Below are 21,838 nucleotides of genomic sequence, written 5' to 3' on the forward strand. Positions count from 1 at the left end.
TAGCCCCACAGAGAAATGGGTGGCTAACAAATTTAATAAACAAAATACAATTATATATAAAGTATGTAATAGAACAATTGCATGCAATGCAAAGTAATTTCCTTACCTGCTCTTTGACACTGAGCAATTTTTTCATATACAGTATCTGCATTTTCTGTCAGAATCTTTATCATATTAATCATCTGCAAAAACAAAGTTAGCTTTTGTGAATACTGAAGTGTACATATAAAAGTCAACTATTATCCCATTAAAACCAGCCATCTGCCCTGACTGGCAGCAGATCTCTAGCACGTGTACAGCTAAAGATGCCAAAGATTAAACTTTGGTATATATAATGATATAGTATATGCCACTGAAATAAGATTGCACCTTTACATAGATTAGGGAGAGGAGGAAAGGAGGAGTTTTTAAAAAAAAATATTATTTGTAATATTTATTTCTTTAGATTCTTTATGCCCCATTTATCTTAAAGCTAAAAAAATGTTGATGTGCATTTTTGTTTAAAACATTCAGATATTCATTCCCATGTCCCAAAAATTAAAAATCCAGATGATTATATCATAAATAATGTTGGAACAAAAATAAGTCTTGTTTTATTTTGAATTATCTACAGTTTTTTTTTCTTGGTGTATTTGCTTGTGTAAAACATTGAGTTATGCCACTTACATCATTGCCACAGATTCAACCAAAAAATTCAGGAAGCAACAACAAACAGAGAAATTTTTAAATTTTTTAAAAACATTAATGAATGAAAGAAAAGTAAGTATTGAAAGAATCCTATATGTAATCAGTTTTAACACAGACCTATCATCAGCATTAACAACTAGTTTTGTGAGTCAGCTCTAAAGACTCATTGTAGTAATCATCAAGTTATCAAAAAGTTCCGATCAATATGTTGAACTTCAGGTCTGAAAATAAATTACAACCATATTTTCTAAAATACCCTAAACCGAATGACTGAAAGTAACGCTCCAAATTTTTCTTTTAAAATGCTGTATTTTTCTTTTAAAGTGTTATATGTTTTTCAGTCTCATTTTCAAGGTTGCTAGAGTTGTATGCAAAAATGAGTCCAGCAAACGCATATTCATTCATACAATAAAAGCCATTGCAAAAACCAATCCCAAACAAAAAAAACTTCGCTCAAGACCAGACTTATCCATACTGCAAAAAATCTGTTCCTGTGAACTCCACACAGAACTCAAAAACCGTCTAGACAATGGAGAAAAGGATCTATACATTGACTACAGAGCTGATCGCATCAAAAGAAAGTCATACAACCCACAATTCTGCATCCAACCCCACCCTATCCAATCCAACATCACTCAAAACTAGGCACACGTGCCCCTAACTACCTCTATTCCAACCACAACTGGCCTTAAATGCAAGCTACTCAATGCAAGAAGCCTTGTAAATAAAATACCTGAATTTCTCCTCTTACTTATAAATACAGCTAAATTCGATATTATATTTGTCTGTGAAACATGGCTCAACGCATTTCTCCTTGACTCCATTACCACAGTAAGAGACTATCATGTTTACCGATCAGATCGTGAAATCCGTAGAGGAGGTGGTGTTGCTATTTTCTATAAAAAGTCCTTACATCTAAAAAACATCCAAGTAAACCAGGAGCTTGCTATTCCTGAGACCATCGTCTGTGAACTGTTCTTAAATACCACATTTCAGTTCTTACTATGATACAGAGCCCCCGATTATGACATCGAACATGCAAACAAGCTAAATACACTACTAACATGGGCAGCATCCTGCCCACACACTTTTATCTTTCTTGGTGACTTCAATCTACCTCATATTAACTGGACCCTTAACAAATGTACAACTGAACCCACACATGCAACCTTCTACAATGCAGTAACATATCTGGGACTAGAACAACTAGTAACCAACAACGCTAGACTTAACAACTGCCTCAATCTCATCTTCTGCAATAGTTTGAATTCAATTTACGGAATACAAATTAAAGAACCCTTTTCCAACAGTGACCACAACATGATTGACTTTTGTCTCAACATACGTCCACACAAAAATCATCACAATGACGGAATCCCCAATTATAACTTCAAACAAGGCAACTATGATCTTATAAACAACGATCTCTCATCCCTTGATTGGCAATTTCTATTCACTGGATGCAATACTGTAGAAGACCATTACAACATATTTTTATTTGAAGTCAAAAGAGTCATCGAACTATATGTGCCAATAACAACTCCCAAAACCAGAAAAAACAAATTACCCAAAACAATAAGGAAGCTTCAATCCAAAAAGAAATCACTTTGGCAGAAAAACAAATCTAGTCACATTGCCAACTTCAAAAGCCAATACAAAAATTTATGCCACCAGATAAAGACTGAATATACCAATTATTACATTAAACAAGAAGAAAACCTTCTACACACCAATTCCACCCCCACTTTCTACAATTTTGTAAACAACAAACTAAAAGACTCAAGGTCCATCCCACTCCTGAAAGGACCTAATGGTAAAGACTGCAATGACGACACTATTAAAGCTCTATTAAAGCTCTTTAACACATTATTTGGCTCAGTATTTGTAAACAGCAACGGATCATGCCCAGTATTTCCTAGTCGAACCACAGACAACTACAATGATCTAATACATATCGATTTTACAGAAGACAATGTTGAAAAAGCACTACGCAATCTAAAACCATCTCTATCTATTGGACCAGACGGAATATGTGCCTACTTCTTTAAAAAGCTACCCACTGGCATAGCCGAACCTCTAAGCACAATCTTTGAAAAATCTTTTAGGACCAGCTCCTTGCCAAAACTATGGTCACAAGCCACGGTTATCGCCATCTTCAAAAAGGAAGACCCCAGCCTAGTTGAAAATTACAGACCAATCTCTTTATGCTGCATCACCTGTAAAGTCATGGAATCAATTATTAACCAATCCATCATCCTCCACTTAGAAACAAACAACCTGCTCTCTAATAAACAATTTGGTTTTAGGAAAAAACTATCATGTAATCTGCAACTCTTACACTGCAAAAACATATGGACTACACAACTCGATCAGGGCAAAACAATAGACGCAATCTACATAAAGCTTTTGATTCAGTGGTACACAACAAACTACTACTAAAACTAAAATCTTACGGTATCTCTGGACACCTGCATTACTGGATAGAAGCATTCCCATCATACAGACAACAAATGGTCAAAATTGGCACCGTCCTATCAAATTCTGTACCTGTCAACAGTGGTGTCCCCCAAGGCAGTGTTCTAGGACCAACTCTTTTCATACTCTACATAAATGACCTCTGTGATCATATCAACAGCAACTGCGTTCTCTTTGATGATGATGTGTTGAAAGGCTGGAAAATGCCTTTCTTCTGAGGGTTCGGTTTTCCTGCTGGGAGAACTCCAGTGCAAGGATTCAGACAACTGCTTGGAAGCTGGTTCTTTTTATTTTTCAGGAAGGCGAGAGATAGCAAGAAGTCTGCGTTCCTGGGGCTAGCTCCCTTTGTATAATAAACCCCTGATTTTTATACTTTTTCTCCTTTTGTGTGTGAGTACTTGTGTTTGTATTTCTTAATGTTTTAAATCCTGTCAGGGTTGTCTTCATTTCCGCCGGAGGGTAAACTCCGTGGGGTGCAGAAGGCAAACTTTGCAGGGTAGTTTGATTGGATTATCAGTTTCCTAATGTTTTCTTATATTTGTTTTGTGGCAATCTCCTGTCTGCTATGGAATTTATTTCGTGTCTTTTGTCTATTTGTTTTGCTGATTTGGCATGACCTGTTGTTTGTAAGGGATTTCTTTTTCTTGTTTCCCTAGCTTTCTTAATTACTTGGCTTTTGTCTAGGGGGCTTCTTTCAATACCTTTTATTAAATCTCTTTTCCTATGCAAGTTTGTTTTATGGCTGGCCTGATGTTCCCTTTGGGCTTTTCCTGCTTGGGTGTCACCACTGTCATGAAGTTCCCTTTCCACAGATGTAAAGCTATTTAACACCACAGACAATACTGCTACCCTTGAAAAAGACCTTGACTGTGTATCAGAATGGTCAAACAAATGGCAACTTCAAATCTCAACAAATAAATGCTCTGTCCTACATATTGGCAAAAAAAATCAGAAAATAAAATACAGGCTGAATAGTCAAGACCTTGTTGATGATCCAAACTCTGTCAAGGATCTTGGAATACTCATCTGTAATAGCACCTAAGTGCTAGAGCCCTTAGTGAAATTCAAGCAATGCAATTCCCATGTGTACAGGTTGTCAAGATTTAGCCTTTTCTTTATACCATTATCTTGTTTCATCAATTTTTTTACTATTTCCCTATTTAACCAATCATCTTTTCTTCCCACTGACAGATCTGTGATTACAGAGCTATGATTTTAAGCAAGCAATATTGGCAATTATCCAAGTATTAAAATACACGCTGAATAGTCAAGACCTTGTTGATGATCCAAACTCTGCCAAGGATCTTGGGGTACTCAACTCTAATGATCTAAGTGCTAGAGCCCACTATAACTACATAGCCAAAAAGGCGTTTAAGAGTTGTTAACCTAATCTGACACAGCTTTTTCTCTGGTAATATTACACTAATAACTAGAGCAGTGGTTCCCAACCTTTTTTTTGCCTGACTAATATTCAAATACAGCTCATCAGTCCGGAACCCATATTACGTATCTGACATTAACACAGTTGAGAAAGGCCAGAAATATTTCACAAGAAGAGTTCTCCACTCCTCTACTCGTTGCAGAATACCTTATGCAACCAGACGTGAAATTCTAGACCTAGAAAACCTAGAATTATGCCGCCTTCGGTCCGATCTAAGTATAGTATATAAAATCATACATTGCAATGTCCTACCTGACAATGAATATTTCAGCTTCAACCATAACAACACAAGAGCAAACAATAGATACAAACTCAAGGTTAATCGCACCAAACTTGATTGCAGGAAATACGACTTCAGCAACAGAATGGTCAATGTCTGGAATATTCTACCTGACTCTGTGGTTTCTTCCCCAAACCCCAAAAACTTTAACCTTAGACTGTCTACTATTGACCTCACCCCTTTCCTAAGAGGTCTGTAGGGGATGTGCATAAGTGCACCAACGTGCCTACTGTCCCTGTCCTATTGTTTCTTTTAATTGTTTTATTTTTCTTATATGTATCCATGTATTCATAACTATGTTTTTACTTATATCTATTATCTTGTAAGCAATTGATGAAAATAAATAAATAAATAAAATAAAAAATAAAAGTGCTTTTTTTCCTGAATGTTGTCCCATTGGAATTAATTTTCTATTTGTTTCTATCAAAGTTATCTTAATTGTCAGTATAGTAGGTAACAGCTATCACAAAGAAACCTCTGCAGGTGTATGTATTTTTTGATATCAACAATTGAAACTTCAAACCTGGGTTCTAAATGTGCAGGTATAACTTTCCGCACATTAGAATAATATCCCAATATCCTCAAGACTGTTCTTGAGTGGAGAATACTCTTTTCACTTGGATTTTGGATGGAAAAGAAGATAAGTTTCTTCTTACCAAAAATCAAGCTTTCAAATTAATTATTTCAGTTTCCCCTTAATACTAGGAACCAACCATTTTGAATGTTTGATGCTAGTACAACTCAAAACACTTGAGTAATCAAGAATAGATTGTTATCATAAATAAAGTCAGCAAAGAACATATCTGCAATTAGCTATTGAAGAACCAGTATCTCCATGCAATATGATGAGCCATGTAGAGATTACATGATCAGAATATTAGCAAGAGTAAAGAGCAATAGCAATAGCACTTAGACTTATATACCGCTTTATAGTGCTTTTACAGCCCTCTCAAAGTGGTTTCCAGAAAGTAATGCTAGAAAGCAGCACAGAAAAGAAATAAATTGCCCTTAACATGTCAAGTCTATGCTTTTCTTACTAGCTCTTATCTTATGGGGTTCAGTTCTTTCTTGATTTTTTGGCATTGAACAGAAACCTACTCCTAAAATGATTGTGTTTTTTTTAGGACTTATAGACAATGACCAAAAGATAATAACCAGTCAGCAAGCTCTTTAATCCAGGGATTGCCAACCTTTTGGACTTCAGGGACCACCAAACTCATAATTTTAAATCCCACGGACCAGAGACCCAGGGAAAATCCCCAAAAGTCTGCAGGAAAATTCCCCACCCTGTTTTCCTACCAATTGATCATTCTTTATTTGGGATCACAGGATACCGTCTCCAGCTCTGTTCTCAGGGAGAGGGGAGAGAGAGAGAGACTTTTGGCTTCATGCAAGGAAAGCAGCAGAAATCTTTCTTTTTCTCCCCCAAACTCCACCAGAAATGAGTCTTTGTGAGACTTGTCACACCGGCGCAGCCTCTTGGAGCAGGATGCCTTGCAGGGTTCCAAAGACTCATTTCTGGCAGAGTTTGGGGGAGAGAAAGAAAGATTTTTGCAGCTTTCCTTGCGTGTAGCCAAAAGCAGAAGCGGAAAGCAGTCCAGTGGCCAGGCAAGGTGTGTGGGGCAATTGGGGCAAATTGCCCCCCTCCACCCTTTCCCCCTCCCCTTACTAGCTCGTGTTGTTCGCAATGCAAGCGATGCAAGCCATGTGTTCCCACGGGCCATGTGAGCGGTGCAGCCTTGTGTTCCCGCGCAGCCTGGATCAATTGCTTTGGTGGGTGCTTTGGGGATATTTCTCTGTAGACCACCAAAATTTTCTCATGGACCACTGGTGGTCCCCGGCCCACTAGTTGGCAACCACTGCTTTAATCCACTGCCTTTTTTCTTAAAAGTACTGTACATTAATATTTCCAGACTAATTGCGCAACACATGTACGACATGCCATTATGAAAGTTTCCGGTGGAAGCATGAAATGGATTTTAATAATTCAAGGATAGACTTTCTTCATAATGCCAATTTCCCTACAGTGGTGTACAGCATGAATCCATTATTTATATCTAAAAATATGATTGTTGTTGTATTGTGATAGTTCAAAGATTTCCCTAAACTATTTAACTGCTACATCAAATTATTTAAGAGGGATGAAGGGACTTCTGGTGACGAGATATGGGCGAATGGAGGTGCTGAAGCTCTTCCTGGGTTTCACACTATCTCCTTTTGCTGTTGGAGTGACCCTTAGGGGTGCACGCATCTTGTAGAGAAGCGTGCCAGTGTGGGGAGACTCAAGTCGCGGTGTGGAAAAGGTGATTCTCATTGCGACCTAGAGAAACCCTGTGGAGACCGACAACGAGAGGCTGTCAGCAATGGCGGTCCTAAAGCCTTGATCGTTGCATACAAGAGGAAGCGAGTGAGTGACAGACTGTGGTGAACGAAGAGTGCGAGTGAAAGAATTTGCGATCCTGATTGAGCGTTGAATATTGGAGTATCTTAGTTAAAGTGAAGCCTGAAAACAGCGGCCAAAGCAGATACAAGCGGCGGCGAAAGCGAAAGGGCTCATGAGACGGAAGAAGGTAAGGACGCGAGCGATCGGACAGAGAAGATAAGAGAATCGGAGGGATCTGAGAGACTGATAATAATTGGGGGAGAGAAAAAAAGAAGAAGAAAGAATAACAATTTAATTTAGGGGAACTCTGAAGGATTTGAATTGTGGACTTTGGGGAAAATTGGAAGGACGAATTGGAGATGGGGGGAGACTTGAAGTAAGGAATTAAATTACAACTTTAAATATTCCACGAATGAAACTGAATAATTTACTGGTCTCCTTTTGGATTATTGGATTGGAGCTGTAGTAAGTGGAGATGATTTATTAAACAAAGAGACTATTTGAATCTAAAAATTGACTTGTAAAACTTTTAAACGAAAGGAGAAACAACTACAGCGGAAAGTGTGGTGAGATAGTGAAATCAGAGACATTACTCAGCAACTCTGTGCTTCCGGTGCACTTGGTGAAGGAATCCTGAAGAACTGAACAATTATATTAAGACACTTTAAGCCTTTAAATTTGCGGATTGCAACAATTATTTCTTGACATCAACTTAACTGATTTTTGAATGTGGTAAATGTAATTTATATACATTTAATTGATACTTTAGTAAATATTGAAGTTATATTTGGTTATAACACACACAAAAAAGGGAGGTGATAATTAATTATTTAGGTATAGATATTTGATTATAGGCGTTGATTAGATTGAATTAAATAATTAATTGTGATTAATTGTGATTACTATAGATTAACTAATTAATTATTGTATAGTAAGGTTGATATATCTTTATTTAGATTTGTAAGTACTTGAAATATTATTTCATAACACTATTTTGAGATTTGGGATTCTATAGCACTTATGGATATACAGGTCAATAGTATTTAAATATAAATAGAGGAATTTGATATATTATTAAGATTTACAAATCCATATATTTGATTTAGAAATTAGCTGTAAAAGTGTTCTGCAGAATATATATATATTGATAAGAGAGGTTAATCCTGTAACATATCATATTAATTAGCTTAGTGGCCATTTATAGTTGATACTTCTCAATAGTGAATGTTAATTTGGGACAACATATTCAATATAATACAAAAACAAATTTTACAAGAAATGACCTCTGTCACTAATACGTTTAAAACTGGAAAGAAGACCTCTTCAATACAAACAACTTCAATGCCATCAACCTCAGTGATGGCACTAAAGACAATTGAAGAAACTCTACCTGGAGAAAAACAACCTACCATCATGAATGCCAATATTCAATCGACCCTTCTTACTTTACAAGAGTCCATGCTGAAGGAAATACTGGTAAAAAATCATATCGAATCAAGAGCTGACACAAATGAACTAAAAGAAGAGATGGGAAACTTAAAGGCAGAAATGAAACTAGACATCCTAAAGTTGGATCAAAAAATTGAAACAATACAGCAAGCGCTAGAAAGGAATGAATCAACAATCAAGGAAGTTGAGAAAAGAACGGAACAAATGGAAAAGAAGCTGGAAATGGTTGGTCAGCAATTAAGAAATGTGAGTAAAGAAATGGACAACTCCTTGGTATATTTGGAAATGGACAAGGCTGCAGCATATCTGAGATTCCAAAATATAATGGAAATTAAAGAAGAGGACTTAGAACAAGTGATAGCAGGAATATTAGCAGACCTGTTAAGCCTGGATTCCTCAACGGGTGTTAAGGAAAACAAACTAAACAGAATGTACAGCGAAGTCAGATAGGAAGACAGGTAAATGTGTGAGATAAGTTTTCCAGTTAACACGCAGTAAAAATACAGATACGCTTGTGCTATCAAAAGTATAGTTTATTCCATTTAAGAAGTATAGCATAGTCATATAAACGGTCCATTAGTCATATATCAATTTCAGTCAAGTCTTGTCGGGGATACTCTATTTGCAAAGTCCGTGTTGAATAGCCAATGTCAGTTCACTTACAATAAATCAATCCAATCTTTATTTTCTCTCCGTTGAGAAAAATCAACACTCCTTCTTCTCTCCCCGTTTCAGCAAGAACGCAGTCATCAATCCATTCAGTAATTAGGGATCAGTAGGCCAGAGAGAGAGAGAGAGCTGCATTTGCCTCGCTTCATATATAGTGCTTTTACAACCACACCCTTGAATTACATTCTTGCAGTTAAAGTTACACACACTTTAACTAACAAACCATGATACCATTATTTATTATTTTTACCTAAACCAGTTAGGGTAAACAATGTTATCCCTAACATTCTCCCTTTTGGGTAATAATAATAATATTACAATAATATAACCATTTACACCTTTAAATCATAATTGTTACAACTCTCTTTAAATTTTACAACACCTTGAGCTTTTGTAAACTGGTCTGCAAAGTTTTCTTCCGTCATGCAGTACTTTCAGTTTAATTAGACCATTTTTTTACAGATTCTCTAACATTTAAGTATCTTAAATCAGTTTGCTTTGATCTAGTCTTTACAGCAATATTAGTAGCTAATTGTATAGCTGCCTGGTTGTCCTCGCACACAATAATAGAATCTTTAACAGTTATACCCATGTCTAATAATAACTGTTTGTACAGAATTAAGTCAGTGCATAGTAATGACAGACATGAAAATTCTGCTTCCATCGTGGACAAGCTGATATGCTGTTGTCTGATTGACCTCCACCCTATTAAAGTATTACCAAATAATATAGCTATCCCAGATGTTGATTTTCTAGTGTTTATGTCAGTTGCAAAACTTGCATCTGCATAGGCACTAAGATTCAAATCACCTTTTGGCTCTAGATACAATGCATGGTGCATTGTTCCTTTAAGATATCTTAAAAGAGATATCCTAAGAGGTCTGTAGGGGGCGTGCATAAGCGCACCAACGTGCCTACCGTCCCTGTCCTATTGTTTCTCTTATTCTTTTATTTTTCTTATATGTACCCATTTCATATATTCACAACTATGTATACACTTGTACTTATTATCTTGTAAACAATTGACAAATCAAATAAATAAATAAAATAAATAAATAAAATTCTCTTTAATGCTTGTCAATGACATTGATGTGGATCATTATTATATCGTGCCAGCTGATTAATACTATAAGCTATATCTGGCCTTGACCAATTGCTTATATATGATAAGCTACCAATCAAAGATTGATATATGGTCTTATCAAATTTGGGACTTTGAGCATCAATTTTGCAAATTTCCTGACTCATTGGAGTCTTTGCAGGCTTACAAAGTTCCATTTTATATAATTTAATTAATTGGCAAATTTTATCCTCTTGAGATATCTTAAATCCTTTTGTGGTTTTGTTAATTGACAATCCTAGATACTTTTTAATTTCACCTAAATGCTTTAATTTTATCCTTTTTGGCTAATAATGAAATAATCTCAGTAGCTTCATTATTGGTCTTAGTAATCAAAACAATATCATCTGTAAATAATAACAATAATGACACCGCTCCATTATTTTCTCTTTTAAACATACATGGGTCTGCTAAACCAGATTTAAACCCTATATTGTTTAATTCTTTCACAATATATTGGTTCCATTCATAGCCAGATTGTTTCAATCCATATAAACTCTTCTTGAGTTTCCAACAATCATTGCTATTTACTTTATTATCATTTATACCAACTGGTTTTTTCAAATATATTGTATGCTGCAATGGTGCATGTAGATGTGCAGTTTCTACGTCTAAATGGTTAACTATATAATTATTCTTAGCTGCCCATACTAAAGGTGCTCTTAAAGTTGTAGCCTTAAGATTTGGTGCAAATACCTCATCATAATCATATGTATTTTGGTTAAATCCTTGTGCTACTAACCTAGCCTTATAAATTACTTTCCCATTATTTCCAGTCTTTACTTTAAATATCCATTTGCATCCAATGGATTTTTCTCCTGGAGGTAATTTAGTTTCTTCATAAACCTTCATTTCCTTTAATGAATTTAACTCTTTTTCCATTGCCTTTTGCCAATTCTCCTGATCCTTTTGCCAATGAGATATGTTGTGTACTCATGGACATTTTTACAAATTTTTTGTTATCATTTGTAATACAGTGGAGACGCACCACTGTCAACCACCCATAAATTATTTTTTACAACTCCATTACTATACATTGCTAACTCATAATTCTTATTTCTTCTTTGATGGCTTCCAGCATTCTGGCTTGCATTCTGGCGCTTTGGTTTCTTACAAAATCTTGCAAAATGTCCTCTCCCTCCACAATTAAAACACTTTTTAATTGCGAATGCAGTAGGAGATTCATTATTTTCCTTTTGAGGTTGCTCCTCCTTAACTGATCTCTTTCAAGCCTTCTTCTGGCCTCTTCAATCAATCTGCCAGTGATATCAGTTAAAGTTAGGCTTTCTTTAGGCAATATTTCAAGGGAAGTTACGTAGTCATCAAAACTTTCGTCTAATGAAGATAGAATTATGTAGACCTGGTGTAGCTCAGAAAATTAACTCCTTCTCATGAAGTTCTTGAAAAATGCTTTTCATAGTATTCAAATGACTCAGCATATCACCATTCTTTTGAAGATACGTCCGGAAAAGCTTCCGTGTTAGATTTATGTGAGCACCGTTATCTCTGACATAAATCCTCCTCAGTTTTTGCCAACACCCAACTGCAGTTTGCTCTCCGTGTATATGAACAAGTTGCTGATCAGTTAATGTTAGTCCTATGATGCAAAGAGCTTGTTCATTTTTCTGTTTAAATTCTTCTATCTTTTTACTATCTTCCTCATCTTCAGAATCCCATTCTTCTACGCTTGGTGGGTTTTCAATTATGTTCCACAGACCTTCTTCGTAGAAGTAGACTACATTTCATAGACCATGAAACATAGTTTGTTCCATCCAGCTTGATATAAGGGACAAACTTTGTAGACTGACTTGTGCCATGTTTCACTATATGGAAATAAAACTACAATTGATAAAACACAGCTGTCTGTTTACTGTAACGTGTAACAAAAATCTCACTTTTACATAAACCTGTTTTTATCCTAGTTAAACTGACTTTGCATTCTCTGGGCCCATAACCAGTGTTAAGCCTGGATTCCCCTTAACGGGTAAGGAAAACAAACTAAACACAATGTACAGCGAAGTCAGATAGGAAGACAGGTAAATGTGTGAGATAAGTTTTCCAGTTAACACGCAGTAAAAATACAGATACGCTTGTGCTATCAAAAGTATAGTTTATTCCATTTAAGTATAGCATAGTCATATAAACGGTCCATTAGTCATATATCAATTTCAGTCAAGTCTTGTCGGGGATACTCTATTTGCAAAGTCCGTGTTGAATAGCCAATGTCAGTTCACTTACAATAAATCAATCCAATCTTTATTTTCTCTCCGTTGAGAAAAATCAACACTCCTTCTTCTCTCCCCGTTTCAGCAAGAACGCAGTCATCAATCCATTCAGTAATTAGGGATCAGTAGGCCAGAGAGAGAGAGCTGCATTTGCCTCGCTTCATATATAGTGCTTTTACAACCACACCCTTAACTACATTCTTGCAGTTAAAGTTACACACACTTTAACTAACAAACCATGATACCATTATTTATTATTTTTACCCAAACCAGTTAGGGTAAACAATGTTATCCATAACAAGAACTATTGGAAAAAGATAAGGACGATATTCTGAAAGAGTTAGACGAAGTATACAGAGTGAGCACAAATTATGCAAGACGACATAAACATCCAAAAGAGGTCCATGTGAGATTTGCCAGAAGGAAAGTTCGAGATATTATATACAAAATTTCTAGAGAAGAAACAATTACATACAAAGGAAAAGAAATCTTGGTGCTTAAACAAATGCCAAGAAGAGTGAGAGAGCAGAGGCAAGATTATAAATTCTTGGCGAACCAATTAAACCAAAAAGGTATCATATTTAGATGGCTAATCTCAGAGGGAATGCTAATCACTTGGGAAGAAAGAAAAATTAAAGTAGACTCCGTGGAAAAAGCCCAAGAATTCTACGAACGATTGATAGGCCATGAAGAATCTTGTAGTAGAGACGAGTTAGAAATGAATTCGCAAGATGACCAAGACTACAAAAAAAAAAAAAAATAGAGATGGGAATTGTAGGAATTTGAAAAATAAACATCAAGAGAGAGAAGAACCGAACACGCACAATCAGCCACAAAAAGAGACAGGAGTAACGATGAAGAAAAGAAAATACTATCAATTAACATAAATGGCCTAAACTCTAGGATAAAAAGGAAAAGAATATTAACCAAATTAATTAAACAAAATGCAGATATAATATGTTTACAGGAAACTCATATAAGGAAGGAAGAAGAAAAATATCTAGAATGCCCCAAGCTAGGGAATTTGTATACGTCGCCAACAGATTTTAGGAAAAGAAAGGGATAGCAGTATATGTGAAAGATGATATGAAAGCAGAGACAATTTGATAGACCCCAATGGAAGAATTCTGGTGTTACAAATTTGGATTAAATCAATTCCAATTCTACTAGTGGTAATTTATGCCCTCAACGATAACCGAAAGGAATTTTTTAAACAATTACATGGGAAATTAGTGGAATTAGATAAAGGAATATTTGCATCTTGGGGGATTTCAATGCTATTGTGGACCACCAGAAAGATCATAGTGTAGTGGGGGGAGAGAAAAAAAAGAGAACTACCAAAAACATGAAGAAATTATGATTGAATTAAATTTGATAGACATGTGGAAGTAAATTAAACCCCGAGAAAAAGCAATTTACATTTTACTCCAATCCTCACTAATCATGGACACGAATCGATATGATGTGGATGAATGGTGAATTAGTAAATGAATTAAAAGAGATTGAAATTTTACCAAACGAATGGGCAGATCACAATCCGATTCAGATAGTGTGGAAAGGTAGGAAGAAACCAAGGAAAAGGTGGACCTTAAATACACAGCTAATTAAAGAGAAAGAATTTATGAATTGGCGAGGAATTAGACTATTTTTTAAAAGAAAATAATAATGAGGCAACTGTGAAACAGAATATTTTGGATACAATGAAGGCAATAATAAGAGGCACAATGATATCGTACACTGTTAAAAGAAATAAAGAAAAATATGCCCAACAAAATAGATTAGAACAAAGAATCAAAGAATTAGAAATTCAGCTGCAAAACACCCCAAAAGATTGCAAATTGAAAAAACAGATGATAATAACTAAACATAAATTAAATTTAATCAAACAAGAAGGAATGGTTTCAAAGTTAAATACAGCCAGACAGATATTTTTTGAACAGGCCAATAAACCAGGAAGGTGGTTGGCCTATAAACTTAAAAAGAAAAACAAAAAAAGATTGATCTACCAATTAATAGATGAGAACAGGGATGCCCAACAAGGGATAGAACAGAAAAAAAGAAATTGCATGTAAATTTTATGAAAATCTTTATAAAAAGGAGGAGGTAAATGAGGATATGATAAGAAACTATTTGGGTATTACTAAAGATAAAATAATCAAGGAGGAGATGAAGGAAATGTTAATTAGAGATATTACGTGGCCCGAGTTAAAAGCAGCAATAGAAAACCAAAAGAATAATAAAACCCAGGACCCGATGGGATACCAGGGAACTTTATAAGAAAATAGGAGAACAAATAGGACCTCTCATGGTGGAAGCATATAATGAGGTCCTATTATCAGCAAGAATGCCGGATTCATGGAAGGAGACACTGATATCGCTGATTCCGAAAGAAGATTCAGATTTACGACATATACAAAATTATAGACCAATTTCCCTGTTAAATACTTATAAAATATTTACCACAATTATAGCAAATAGATTGAAAAAAATATTGAATGAATATATACATAAAGATCAACATAGATTTCTTCCCAACAGACAAATTAGGAACAATTTAAGAATAGTATTAAATGTTTTGGAATACTACGAAGCCCACCCGGAAAAACAAATAGCCCTTGTAGAAGAAGGGCTATGACAATCTAAATTGGCAATTCCTTATCCAACAAATTTACAATATGAATTTAGGCATTAAATTTGAAAACATGGTGACTACAATTTATGATTCACAAAAGGCGAATATAATTAATGGAGAGTACACGCGCTCAATAAAAATAGAGAAAGGAGTCAGGCAGGGATGTCCATTATCTCCCTGCTCTTCATATTATCTTTGGAAACATTGCTTACACGAATTAGACAGAACCCAGGAATAAAAGGACTAAAAATTAAAAAGAAGAATATAAACTCCAATCATTTTATGCGGATGATATGGTATTTTTCATAGAAGAACCAATTGAAACAGGTCAAGAATTATTGAAAGAGTTAGATCAATTTGGGGAAGTTGCAGGACTTAAAATTAATAGGGAAAAACCAAAATTAATAATTAAAAATCTAACAGAAAAACCAAAACTAAAATTGGAAAGGATAATGGGATTGCAAATAGTAAAAAAAGTTAAATACTTAGGAATTTGGTTACAGCAAATTATTTAAAATTGATCTTTTTCACCTTTATTAATTTTGGTAGCATTGTTTTACTCAAGAAATTACGTATATCTAGTATTAAAACATGAAGATTTTATTTCTCTTGCAAAACTCCACTTAAAGGACGCATCTGAAACAGATATTCTTCCTATATAAAAGAACAAATTTTGAAAAATTCATAAAATACTGGCATTTAAAGATATTCATCTCTTTTACAATAGTAGTACCTATTGTACATTTATTTGGCATTAAAATGTATGCTGTTCAAGTTCTGATATGTTAATAGCTACATCTAATGTTCAAAACTGATTTTCTTTCGTCTCAACATACTCTTAATGCACTTTTGTTATATAAATTCATTTGCCTTAGAAAAAGGAACCGAATTCAACTACAGTGTTCCTTCTATCACAGGCTTATGTAGGGGTGGGTTTCTACTGGTTTGCACGGTTCTATAGAACCGGTTGTTAACGTCACCGGTAGTACTAAGAACCAGTAAACCGACTCCTGCTTGGCCCCACCCGTCTGCGCCGCTCCTACGGGCCAAAAACCAGTTTTTATTACTGCACATGCACGAAAATCCCTTCACTCGCCATGGCCCAAGGGTTGCTGCCTTGCCTTCCCACCACCGATTGGTAGTGAGGAGGCAAAGGAGCACCTCCTGCTGGCTCGTTCCCCTACCTCCTCCTGCCGCCGCCGCCAGCCGATTCCCAAGTCTGGGCTGCTGCCTCACCCACCACAGCCCAAGGGTTGCTGCCTTGCCTTCCCACCAACAATTGGTAGTGAGGAGGCAAAGCAGCAAGTCCTGCTGGGCTGGTCCCCTACCTCCTCCTGCCGTCGCCGCCAGCCCGGTCGAGAGCTGACTCCTGGGCTGGCCATCCTCGCCACAGCAAGCTAGAAAACTGAGGAGGACCCCGGCATAGTTGGCTAGCCAACTTGCCTGTTTCCTTTTTGGTAAGTTGCTTTTTTATATTTATGTATTTATTTATTGTTTTACTATCTGTTTTTATTTTTATTAATCATAAAAACAAAACAGATACTAAAGAAATAAACATACATATAAAAATTATTTTACTATTCATCTTGATGTTTTAAGAAAAGGAGAAACATCAAGATGAATAGTAAAACAATTTTTATTTATGTGTTTGTTTATTTATTTAGTATCTGTTTGTTTTTATGATTAATAAAAACAAAAACAGATAGTAATATATATATATATATATATATATAAATACATAAATAAAGAAAAGGAATTTATCAAGCGGAGACAGGCAACTTCTTGTTACATTGATGTTGCTGTATACAACTTATAACATCAATGTAACAAGAAGTTGCCTGTCTCCCTTTTGGTAAGTTGCTTTTCTTTATTTCCTTTCCAATTTGCATTAATCCTTATATCATGCTAAATAACTGGCTACTAAGCGAGCACCTGGTCATTAAGTGAGGACCACTTAAATTTGGGTTGCCAGCCACATGGCCATGCCCACTCTAGTCACATGACCATGTAGCCACGCCCAATCAGCAAGCCACTCCCACCCGTCACATGACCACCAAGCCACACCCACAAATTAGACCACGCCCACAGTACTGGTTGAATCCCACCCCTGGGCTTATGTAAAACAAATTTGATTGTAAGATATTCATTTTAATTTTGCCTTGATTTTAATTTTAAATATAAAAAATAAAAACTGCCAGTTAATTTTTTTTATTTCTGCAAGTCACCTTGAAAATTGTAGATAGAAAAAATGTTCAACCAATAATAATAAAATATAATTGAAAACAAACAAAAAGCTTTCAGGGTTATTAGCTTCCTTCTTGAGTCTCATTTAAGTCATTTACAATCCACTCTTTAAGATTGGCTTAACTGAAGAATGTTTTGAAGAATTTGGGGGGGGGGGGGAGAAAAAACTTTTTATTTTTACACTCTACTGAATTTTTTCTGATTCCAATCCTAATTCAAACCAATCTTGATTTGGATTGTTTTCCATTTCAATTCATTTCTTCATTGTCTCCATCTTTTTCTGTTACAATTGCCTTATATACTACATATGCAAGGGTGGTTTAAGGACAAGATCGGGGAAGCTAGAGATCAGTCTGTGATTTATTTTTCCAGGAAAAATAAATTATTGGGACAGACAGAGGATCACAAATCTAGTTAATTAACAATATTACATAGTGATACAGATATGTATCGTGATCCCTATTGATATTAATATGGCCAGATACAATATGACCAACTTTCTGGCTAAATGTTATTAAAATTATTTGTAATGGAACATTCAAATACCAAAAACTAAAGCATTACTTGTAGTATCAACTTTACTTCCAAGATGACTCTGGATGGATAAAAGCCTGAAGTTTTGCTTAGACTCATATATATATATATTTATATTTATATTTATATATATATATGTGTGTGTGTGTACACACACACACACACACACACACACACACACACACACACACACACATGGGGAGGGAGATAAACAAGTATGATGGAGAACATGTTGTAAAACTGACTGTACTACTGGAGCAGCCTGGCAAACAGATATTTTGTTCACAGCAATTACAGCATCCATTTTGAAGGCATATTCTTGTCATCCAGTGAATGTCCATCCATCCATCAACTCATGGCAGCCATTTTATGACAGAATTCATGAAACATGCTAAAATTCCAAAGTTGTTTAATGATTAAAAATAGTTGTCTGTCTCAAAGATATTTATCTACCATTTGGAATAGATTAAGCTTTTTGAGATGGACTGGTACATGCATCATGTAAATCAAGAGGAAATTAGCATAATTTCAAATAATGCTTTTTTCTGTTCTTGGTTAGTATGCCAAACTTATTCTAATCTTTGGTGGCTTTACACATTCTTCTAAATTATGTTTCAAATATTCTTAATTGCTGTAGAGACATGTTGTTAAAATTTAGCATACTACGTTAATGTACTACAATATACATATTATGTAATCAGGTTGATAAATAAAAGGTAAAATGTTTTTTAAACATTATTTAATTGAAAAAGTATAAAAATAATCTATGAACGAACACATAGATATTATAAAAAATGTGATTTGCAAGAATACAAAGGTGGAAATGGAAATTATAGTAAATTATATTTTTGGCTTCTGATCTCATGCCTTATTCCTCTTTTTATATTTTATATAACATACCCAAAATGTGATGAATATATCCTTATGCATGTTTATAATAGCAGTCACCTATTCATTTTCTCCCAAAAAATAATTTTATTTTTATAACTTCCTAATGTAGCAATATGTTCTGGGATTGGTAAAGGACAGGCCCTCCTTTCCCCGTACTAAAATATGAATTTTTGTACAGTGCAGAAGAAAAAAGAAACTTGAAATAAAACAAAAACCAATAGTAACCTCATTACAAGACAGCTCTGATTAGGCCCAGACTGTCCAAGACAATTCATAATGAAGCGGAATCAATATTATTTGCTTTAAGTGCTGTTCAAAATTGCCAAAATAAGGAAATATTTCTCGCTGTTACTTATACAGTACTAATTGTGATTATACTATTTTGGCAAAGATTAAAACAGTGAATCTATTGTAATTTTCAATTAATCTAAAAAAGTGTACCATTAAAAAAGCACGTATCACATCATGTCTTGAAAATGCTAATATAGTAAACCAGAACTTCAGAATTTGTACTATAAAGTACTATAAATAATAAATAAATGATGTGGGGAATAAAATTTAAAATAAGAATAAATGATAAGATATAAGGTAATTAAACTACATTTTCAGATAAATTATTGGCTTTTAAGAAAAGATTAGGAATATTTACAGTTTGAATATTAAAGTTGACTTTCTGTTTCAGGCAACTTTTGGTTCTTCCTTTAAAAATTATTTTTGTTTAAAGCAAATTTAGTCTGGACAGCTGTTTAAATGGTATTCAAACTTAGAACTATCCTCAATCTTTCAAACAGAAGACTGTTTTCTATAAAGGAGGGACTAATGGTCATTCCTAGAATACATAGAACTCAAAAATGCACTGTTTGTTGTACTTTCAATTCTATGGTAATGGAGATAATTACTACTAGGAGTGAACACTACAATCCTGCAGCATCAAAGTAAAAATGATTCAAACCATTAAAACACACAACTTTAATGTAATTTTCAATGAAGCTGCATCTTTTTTTTTTTCAGGCCTAGTCACAAGCCTTTAAAAACTGTGTGCAGTAAATAGCAGAAATGTATAGAACTCATATCAGAAATAAAGTACCGTATATACTCGAGTATAAGCCGAGTTTTTCAGCACATTTTTTGTGCTGAAAAAAACCCCTCGGCTTATACTGAGTGAGATTCCCTCTGAAAAAAAAATGGTGTGGAGCTCCGGAGCTGGGCAGCCGCTTCCCTGCTTCCGTGTTTCCTTTGCAACTTTTAAGCATGGGGGTAATCGGAAGCAGAAAAGTTCTTGCATGAGGATATAGTTTTTTCTTTTTTTAACTGTTTTTAGGGGGGGAAAGACCCACCATGTGAGAATGCTCAGACATGAAATGTATCCACCCGAAAATAAGTGTGTGTGTGTGTGGGGGGGAATTTTAACAGAGGGAAGATGTAGGGAGAAGGCAAAAGTGACGGAAGATCCTTCAGGGGAAACTGAGGGGGAGACTCACCCTTGGTCCAGATGAGCCCCTTCCCACCCCTAAGGAAGCAGAGGCAGCCAGCAAGGGCAGGCAAGCCCCACTTCACGGACTCTGTCCGTCCTCGCTCCTACCACCACTCTTCACCCATCTCAGCCACGGTCCATCGCGCAGCCCAGAATCGCCCTTCAGGGGGCAGCAACGACGCCAGTGCTTCTCGAGAGAGAGTCGCCGCGTGCATGCGCCTGGCCAGGCTCAGAAAACAACGCAGCCGAGTCGCTTGGCTCGCCAGCCGCTTCTCAGTTCAGCTGCTTCAGTCCGCCGGGGGAGGTGGTGGCGGTGGCTCGCATTGCTCTCTGAGCTCTAGAGTTTAGGCTCGCGGGCTCTGAAAACAACGCGAGCCGAGAGTCACTCAGCTCAGCTGCCAGCCTCAGCTGCTTTCAGTCCGCTCAGGAGGAGGAGGAGGTGGTGGTGGTGAAGTTCACGCTTGTTTCTGAGCCTGCAAGCCCAGAGCCTAGAGCTCAGAAAACAACGTGAGCCGCTGCCACCACCTCCTCCCCTCCTCCCGAACGGACTGAAAGCAGCTGGGGCTGAGGAAACGAAGCTGAGCGGAGCCGAGTGAGCCTGGCTCGCGTGTTTTCTGAGCCCGCGAGCCCGCAAGCCTAGAGCTCAGAAAACAACGCGAGCCGCCGCCACCACCTCCTCCTCCTCCTGAACGGACTGAAAGCAGCTGGGGCTGAGGAACGGCTGAACGGAGCCGGCGACCTCGGCTCGCGTTGTTTTCTGAGCCCAGAGCCAGGGCGCTTTCATTGCACAGCGGAGCTTGTCTCGGGAAACACCGGGCATCGTTGCTGCCCCCTGAGGGCAGGGCGATTCTGGGCTGCGTAATTGGGGGACTTCGTGGCTTTGGGTGGGTGGGTGAGAGCGAGGATGTTGACTTTAAGCGCTGCCGACCAAGTGTTTCACAAATACCAGTGGGACCTCTGTCCACCACCACCCCTCCCTCTTTGCCTCCTTCCTTCTGATCAATCAGGTTTTCCCAGTATTTGCTCACAGCTGCGTTTTCTCTTCTGTGCTAGGTGTTGAACGCGGGATTTCTGATTCCCCTTACACGCGTGTGGATATGCCGCGGGCGCTTTTCCCAAACGCCCACGGGCAGAGAACACTGACTTTCATGATAGTGAGATCATTTCAAATTATTGATTCACTCAACCTGAGAAGATGTTGATGACAGTGGGAGGCAGGAGTCATTTTCTCCTTGCAGCAGCAAGAGTCGCCTATGATCTTCTCTCTCTCTCCCGTAATAGTCAAGCTTTTCAGCACGCTGTGATTCCGCCTCGCCGCTTAGACCTTGCAAATG

General features: G+C 36.5%; 1 protein-coding gene across 6 annotated transcripts in view; it reads right to left on the reverse strand.

The window, feature by feature from the left end:
* PLCL2 (phospholipase C like 2) overlaps positions 1-21,838 on the reverse strand; it is a 224,292-nt gene that overhangs the window by 13,839 nt on the left and 188,615 nt on the right. For all 6 annotated transcript variants that reach the window (XM_087948066.1, XM_087948068.1, XM_026673572.2 and 3 more), the window contains exon 5: positions 107-182. In XM_087948066.1, coding sequence (XP_087804192.1) covers positions 107-182 — 76 coding nt within the window. The remainder of the gene's footprint in view (positions 1-106; positions 183-21,838) is intronic.

The sequence above is a fragment of the Notechis scutatus genome, chromosome Z (assembly GCF_049901735.1).
Source record: "Notechis scutatus isolate UNSWTSFEM ecotype Mainland chromosome Z, rNotScu1.2, whole genome shotgun sequence".
In the NCBI taxonomy this organism is placed as follows: Eukaryota; Metazoa; Chordata; class Lepidosauria; order Squamata; family Elapidae; genus Notechis; species Notechis scutatus.